The sequence below is a fragment of the Beauveria bassiana genome (assembly GCF_000280675.1).
Source record: "Beauveria bassiana ARSEF 2860 unplaced genomic scaffold BBA_S00109, whole genome shotgun sequence".
Classification (NCBI taxonomy): domain Eukaryota; kingdom Fungi; phylum Ascomycota; class Sordariomycetes; order Hypocreales; family Cordycipitaceae; genus Beauveria; species Beauveria bassiana.
Genome location: NW_007930944.1, coordinates 8,163 through 15,666, shown reverse-complemented (window position 1 = coordinate 15,666; position 7,504 = coordinate 8,163). Strand labels below are relative to the sequence as shown.

Below are 7,504 nucleotides of genomic sequence, written 5' to 3'. Positions count from 1 at the left end.
CTCGTAGCTGTCCAGCGGTCGGCTTGGACACGCACGCCACCGCATAGACCCATGGCTGGCATGGTTTGGGCTGAGCCCTTGTTTTACACGCGTACAGCCTTGCAGGCCAGAAAGCAAACATCAGGCCGTCAGGCGTATTTCTGATGTATTTAAATTGTCGCATGCCCGGTCTCGTCAATCTCGCCCCATTCAACATTCACATTTTCGCCTGCTTACTGCTGAACCATGAATATCCTGACGGGTGGGGCAGCCGTGGCCGAGCCGGCTTATCCTTATTCCGGAGGGGTTCCAAATACTGTGAACCCCGCGGATACAATCTTGCCGCCGGATGGCAACATGCAGTACATGACGATAGCCCTTGAAAGCGATCAGATCGAGCTTGTCGCGACGGCGGCTAAGACGCTCAATAAGAACTCGCTAGAAGAAAGCTCCGAGTTGTCGAAGCTTCTCAGCCTGCTGAGGGAGACAATCGTATGTTGTCTAGTCTTCCATTTCAATGAAGAAACTAACGAGGCAGTTGGAAAAACTACGAAATCAGAACCTCCCCGTTGAGAAGGCGCAGCTTTCGCGACAGGTGAGACTGATGCCTCGCGAAAGAAAGTTCGATGTGAAGAAGCACGATTTCGTATTCGCAATCCTGCTGGCGGACTCAGAAACAACAAAACATGTTACGATAATATCGCCCATTTCTATCCGCTACAACTGGCCTAAAGATACTGCCTGTATTTTGCCTCGTGAATGGTCGGTCTTGCCTGGAAAAGAAGATTTGTATGCGTATTTGGTACCAATAGGCTTTGAATGAGATCAAGATCGAAGTATCAAATAAATATATATTAAGTAAATGTTTTGGTTCGAGTAAAAAAACGCGTGTCATTCCACTTGCCCGAATCTGTTAGGCCAGGATCAAGGGTTCATTGAGAGAATGCAACTCCGAGTCATCCCAGCTTCCCAGCATTTCTGAATTAGCCATCAAAGGCTCGTTGGGAAGATGCAAGTCCGAGTCATCCCAGCTTCCCAGAATTTCTGGATTAGCCATCAAAGGCTCGTTGGGAGGATACAAATCCGAATCATCCCAACTTCCAAAAAGTCCCGGGTCTGTCTCGTAATTCGCGTTCGTTTGCGGTTGCGATAGAATCGCAGATGCGTATGGGTCGTCGGCCGGCGCGTCGTGTCGCGTCCTTTCGAGTGGCTGGATAGTGCTTTGTGTCCGTGATTTGAGCTTCAATGCGTTCTTTTGCTTCTTCATAGGAAAAGGCACATCATCGCTGCAGCTCGGTCTTTTTCTGGATTGAGAAAGAAACAATCTTACCGGAACAGCAGCGGGGAGCACTAGCGCCACGTCATGTCCTCGCAGTGCAGTGTCAGCGAGGGAAAAAAAGTGCGGTTGAGTGTGCTCGTTTCCGATCCCGTCGTCGTTAAGGCCCCAGGGGAGGCGGGCTGCGGTGCATCCAAGCTGGGTATCGCTTCCATCGAAATCTTCTGCGTGGTGTTCGTGAGGCCGGGCAGCGGGTTTCACACGCAAGTGACAACTCGGCGCCCCGCAACCTTCCGGGTAATAGCAGCTATGATACTTGTAGTATATGTATGTGAGGTAATATGTGATTAAAATCTCGAGTTGAACATTTTGATCGCTTTTTCCCTCTTCCGCGATGGCCACAAGGCTGACGCTGGTCGGGGCGCCTTCGCGCTTCAGGCAACTTATGAGCTCTTCAGTTATCTTATGACCCTCATACCTATGCCGTCAGTTTTATTCTATCAAAAGAAAGTCATGGGCTCACATGGATGTGGATCTGGGGTTCAGTCGAGCGATAGTGCCGCGACTGGTCTCATTCAGTATTTCTTCGTAATTTCTCCCGCGACGTAGTTCAGCTGTAATGAACTTGTTCACTTCGCATTCCTCTAGCTTTGGGTCTTTTCGAAGCTCCACCTCGATAAAACACGATTTCACGTTTACTGCTGAAACGTGATCGACGTCGTTGGTCCTATGATTCTGTAATAGCACGAGGGCCAGACAGTGGAGGCGTCGGGCTATGGTAACCGAGGTTAACGTTAATTCAGTAGCGTACCGGATATCGATAATGTCCTTGGACTGCTTCAGGCTGCAGCCATGGTTTTCGAAGAAGGCCGCGGCTGATTCAAATATGACTGCTCGAGTATTCTCAAAAGCTGCAGTAGAGAATAAATTCTGAGACAAGACCTCCAAAACATCTTCGGCTGAGAATGGCGACTGAAAGGACTTCCTAGATGGTTGAGCCAGAAGCTCGAGCGTACTTGAAGCGTCAAGCAATGGATATTTGGCCAAATGTTTCGCCTCACGTGTCGCCGGGATGTTGGGCGGCGAACTTGCTGTTGTTGTAACTACTCGGTTCGGCCGCTGAGGGTGTGTGCGTTGTCGAGTGATTGCTAGTGGCTCGTTAGGCAGCTGCTCAAAGACCGGCAGTCGCTGATTATCTCTTGTCGTTGATTTGCGAGCATGATTCGGCGGTTCGAGAAATGACCGTGAAGTAGTAGCATTTCCCGCCAACTGAGATGATATTTGTTGGTGAGGGGGCGTCCGCGAGGCCGTCATGGACAAGCTGTCTCGACTTGTTGGCAACGATCGAACTGGTTGCATAGATGGGCCAGAATCAGCGTAAGGCATAAGATGACAACGAAGCTTTTGGAGTAAATTCCATTGCGTTTCGTATGCCAAGTCTGGCCAGAACATCTGAAAGAAAAGCGGCAGGCTTTCCGGTTTGTCCCAGGAGATGAACTGGATGTGGGCCATGCTGTAGCGCATTAGAGGTGCTAGTTCCAGGTTGCACAAAGACGGTGATAATTGGGTTCTGACCCCTATTAGTTCTGGCTGGGGCACACATGACCACGCCGGATCCATGCTTGGGGAGTAGCTGGGATTTCAGAAAAATCTGAAATCCGGCGTACGAGGAAATGATCGTCGGATAGCCCACTTATCACGCCGCGCACCGCTGAATGCCCTGATGGTGGAGGTGGGGTTCATGCCACTTATAGGTTCTTCGCCAATTAGAGCGTCGCAGAATTATCGGGCGCTTCGGCTGCATACCCGTGGTGCACTAGGCCAGTACACATTTGACTGAACGGCCCAGGGCCAAGGACATTCCTATATAGTACGAGAGCGATCCGAAGGCAGAAATGGCCTTTCGTGCAGACCTTACCACCACTCAACATGACCCCTCAACATGAAGCAGTTCGACGCAGAAGCAGACGCCATTGAAAATGGTGTTATCTGTGTGCTTGGCATCCTCTTGTATATCGCTACCGTTCATCAGCGCTGGCGTCACCTCAAGGCCAAGCCTGGCGGGGAGAAGTGGTACTGCCACATCTCTCTCGTCCTCTTGTCCATTTTCGTCATTGGTAGCATACTATGCTCGTTGTGGTTTGGTATCGCACGCAGCCGCGACTCACCGGCGCGCGTTCCCAGCGTCATCTGGAAAGCAATAATGGTCTTGTGTCTCACCGTCTCTAAGGTATGCCGCTCTTTACGAGTATTGCTAACTGGCTGACAATCACAGCTGCATATCTTCAATCAAGCTCTACGTCCACAGAAGCTCATCGGGTACTATGCCTGCATATCAATTCTGCCAGTAGTCTGGGTCGGGGTTAGTGTCTGGCAAAAGCGGTATGCTGCGCTATGGGTCTTTCCGGGCTGGATTTACTTGATTTGTGCGGCTGCTTTTCTCATACAATCGGTCCGAATATGCAAGCAGGCTTGGAGTCGACGTCGCTGTCTTATGCTTGGTCTGATGAATGCGCTCGCTGGGACGTTGACTGCTGCGCCAGGCATATTTTCGGTTCTGATTGTGACGCCTCCATTTTATTTCGTCGAGCAATGTTTCATTATCTTTCTTGAACTGACCCTTACGGTTGTGTATGCCGAGAAACAATTGAGGGCCGTTAGAGAGGAGGGAATCAAGCTCCAAGAGCAAATTAGGCAAGGAGTACACAATCGAGCAAAGATTCGCCAACCGAGTGAGGCTTCGGAATACTGATAGTCACATATTATCCAGACCAGCGAGTGTCTGAGACAAAAACAAATATAGCGAACAAGAGCCTGACTTGCATATCCCTTTGGCAGAGGAAAAAGGAGCAAGCAGGTATTTCGCAGGGGTCCTATCCAATCATGTAACGCTAAAACTCTAGGTACTTGTTTCTAGTAATGATTCGGCAAATCGAGAAAGTACTGTGGCGCACGACTTCCTTACTAGGCACACGGATAAGGCCCTCTCTAGTACCTTTCCGTCTCTTACCCTTGTGGATCTCGTGACCTGCTTGCTGCTTTTCCACTGCCCAAGGGATACTTACTCTCCTTATGCATACTATCACTTATCGCCAAGCGCTCAGTAGCTAGCTGTGCGGATCCCAGTTAACAACGACCCGCAGATGCTGAATAAATATATGTGCGGAGTTGCCTCCTATATAGCACCCTGCGAGTCTCTCCCATCTCGCCCGTTGCCGAATTCCCGGACGAGTCAATTCTGATAGCCTCGATCTCTAGTGAGGATGCAGCTTCTAATCTGGTTGTGATCATGAGCGAGCTAGATAAAAGCTGTGAATTATCCGAGCGTGTCATCGCTGGTATGAAATTTGAGAGATGTGGGACATCTGCGTGGTGGTAAGTAAAGCTTGTCTTTGACCTCTATACACTAATTATTGGAAGTCCCATGAGTTTGGATGCTGCGACGTATCCTTGTGATTAGTATGTGAGCTCAGACTATTATTTTGCTAGCACTAATATCAATAGTCATTGCGATATGTTATCGTTCGACGACAATCGACTCATAAGCGCACCCGTCAAGTGGCCTGTCAGGATTCTTGACGTTGGAACTGGGCCTGGAATACTGGCGGGGTAAGTACCTTGGGATTCACCGCAACGCACAACTAACATTATAACAGGGAGCTGGCGAAGCGCTTCCCAGACGCAGATGTAATAGGACTGGACTTCTTCAGCAACTCACCAGCCGAATTTCCAGAGACTTGCGAGTACCAGTCTGGCAACATCGATGAGCCTTGGGAGTTTGAAACCGGGTACTTCTGTCTCATCGTCATGCGGAATGTCGGAGTATACCTCAGACATCACAAATGGTGTAGAATTTACAGCGAAATTCTACGCTGCCTCAGACCAGGAGGGCATTTTGAGCATAGCGAGATAGACATCTTGTCTGACAAGCCAATGGTGGAGCGCTGTCTACACTATGAGCTCAGCCGGACAAATTTCCCGTCTCTCCCGGCGTGGGAGCGCTACGAAATTTTGTCAGCTTTTGCTTCTCTCTTCAGAGGCCGGCATTTCAACATCGCGCACAATACGCATAACCGATTTACCGAGGCTGACTTTGCCAACATCACTCAAGAGAAGTCGGGCTCTCAGCCTGCCATCTCGACGGAGATCTTGGGAACCGAATCGCCGCTCTCCATTCGATGTTGCAGAGCCCCAATTTGACGAAAAATATATACAGCAAATCCCAACGCGCGCGGAGTTGTTTTGGGACAGTAATGCGCGACACAAGAATAGCTTTGCCAGTCGGTAGTCAGGGTAGTTAATCCACTAATTCAAAAGGTCCAAGTAAAAGGCCTAGTTTCTGTGCATCTGGTGTAAGCATTGGTACGTAGTCTGGTATTGTTCGTAGCTATAATGTTACCTTCTCGGTAATCTGCCTTGGCCTCCGCGCTTCATGTCACAGTAGTACCCTTGCGCGTCCACGCTCTACGATAGCTCCAGGTGCTGTATTATCTCCCTTGTGAGCACCTCAGGAGGTGCGTACGTACTCAAAATGATTCTTTCCCGTGGCAGCTTCGAATCTCGAGCTGCGTGGACCACTAACTACTAGAGAGATGCAGCCCGGCATGAATCTGCATACGAGTACCCGTGCGGGGATTGTGGCGTACTGCTGGTTTCAAATGGCCGGAACACTGGCTTGTGTCATCTCCAGTCACACAGGCTATCCCGCTATAATAAACGATAACACATTCACTCTGGTCAGAGGAGCTGCACGAGCCTTTTGCTGTTCAAGCGGGCTACGTCCCAGCTGCAGTGGTGGGAGGCAGGCCGTTGTGGCTGCCGCGTGTGCAAGAGATGCGTGCAGCTGCTGGTATCTAGCTTCAATCGGCCTCTTGAAAAACTACTCGAAATAAATAGACCCTGCACGTTCTCTGCCACAATCAGCAGGGTCTGCCAGTAACTATCATTGTCCCGCGCTCATATCACATCTGATTCAAAATAAACCCCACATCTTATTTCACTCTGGCTGCCTTGCCTATCCGGCACATTTGTCGAATCGCCCCTCTTCGAGACGCATCACCGATTAAGCAACTGCCTTCTCCAGGAGTCGTCTTTGCCTTCTTCACCTCAGCTCCCTATTCCCTTTATTGAACTACTTCATCTCCTGTCATACGCAATGGGACGTGTCCGCCTCATTTGTAACCAGTGCGGCAAAGTGAGCTCTTCGTCGATGCCCATTAATATACTTTCATCATTGCTAACGGCTCCTCTCATGACAGAGCTTCGGCCGGAGGGAGACCTTGGACCAACACTATAATGTTCACACTGGCGAGAAACCTTTTAGGTGTCAGGACTGCGATCAAGTCTCCTCTAACGTATGGCACACTGGGACATCCGCATCCCTCATTAGTCACTGACACCCTCTCTAGTCCGCAAACTTAAGAAGGCACAAAAGACGCCAACACCCGCGCGACCCCCCCGCTCACGAAAGTTCGGGCGTCTCATCCTACTCCTCCATCATACGTGATGCTTCACGCGCCCCTACCCAGCCTGCCATGTCTGGGCCCGTCTGCGACATTACGCCCGGCCTGTCCACGCCTCAGGTCGATGCCTCCTTCCCCAAGATTAGCCAGCAGACATATCAATTATACATGCAAAACGTCGACGACTCTTCTGATTCGCAGCAACATGCCATGAACCAGCGAAGCCACTCCGTTCGACCGGCTTCATCCGTTGTTGAGCACAGCGAACCGGGCGCCACTGCCATGAGCACCAACGTCCAGAGCAGAACCGTCGAGTTAGCTTTATTTAACCACGGCTTGGTCACACCAGGCCAGAGCCCTGACCCCATCGATGTGAGCAGCTACATACCTCCAGCTCCGTGGGACACAAGTATGTCTGTCAAACCTGCTACCTGTGCAAATTCATGCCCCTTTTTATTATCTTAATCGGCCTTCCTGTGCGTCTGTCAATGAGCAGTATCAATTGATCAGCCAGGCGCTCTCACCCGCCCCTGTTCCTGCAAGCTAGTTTATCTAGCTTTATTGATTGACGACTACAAACTCTAAAAGGCACGCACGTGGAAAGATAGCCTGTCTGCCTTCCGCAGCCACAGGCTTTTTTCCCTGGACACGGAGAGGCCCTGCCTAATAATATGAAGCTAATTTCTCTTGTGTGCAGATTTCGCTCTAAACTCTGCCGACATTTCTGCCACGTTTGATTCGCAGCCGCAGCATGTTATGTTTGCTGTCGCAGAAGAGCAACATTTAG

General features: G+C 50.3%; 4 protein-coding genes across 4 annotated transcripts in view; 3 read left to right on the top strand and 1 right to left on the bottom strand.

Annotated features, from left to right (window-relative positions):
• Nucleotides 1-225: 225 nt before the first annotated feature.
• BBA_10257 (uncharacterized protein) lies at nucleotides 226-802 on the top strand (the record flags this gene model as incomplete). The annotated part of the gene is made up of 2 exons (XM_008605354.1): nucleotides 226-471; nucleotides 539-802. 2 exons carry the CDS (start codon nucleotides 226-228, stop codon nucleotides 800-802), a joined length of 510 nt encoding a protein of 169 aa, XP_008603576.1.
• A 90-nt stretch (nucleotides 803-892) lies between these two features.
• Nucleotides 893-2,767, bottom strand: BBA_10256 (uncharacterized protein; the record flags this gene model as incomplete). The annotated part of the gene is made up of 3 exons (XM_008605353.1): nucleotides 893-1,733; nucleotides 1,779-1,982; nucleotides 2,067-2,767. The coding sequence occupies 3 exons, from the start codon at nucleotides 2,765-2,767 to the stop codon at nucleotides 893-895; spliced, it is 1,746 nt and encodes a 581-aa protein (XP_008603575.1).
• Nucleotides 2,768-3,197: 430 nt separating this feature from the next.
• Nucleotides 3,198-5,455, top strand: BBA_10255 (Methyltransferase type 11; the record flags this gene model as incomplete). The annotated part of the gene is made up of 6 exons (XM_008605352.1): nucleotides 3,198-3,485; nucleotides 3,531-3,886; nucleotides 4,439-4,630; nucleotides 4,676-4,714; nucleotides 4,760-4,864; nucleotides 4,912-5,455. The coding sequence occupies 6 exons, from the start codon at nucleotides 3,198-3,200 to the stop codon at nucleotides 5,453-5,455; spliced, it is 1,524 nt and encodes a 507-aa protein (XP_008603574.1).
• A 1,334-nt stretch (nucleotides 5,456-6,789) lies between these two features.
• The window catches only part of BBA_10254 (uncharacterized protein), a gene marked incomplete at both ends in the record, with an annotated part of 2,589 nt that continues 1,874 nt past the window's right edge, over nucleotides 6,790-7,504 (top strand). Inside the window, one exon of the mRNA XM_008605351.1 lies at nucleotides 6,790-7,126. Within this exon, the coding sequence (XP_008603573.1) occupies nucleotides 6,790-7,126 (337 nt within the window). The remainder of the gene's footprint in view (nucleotides 7,127-7,504) is intronic.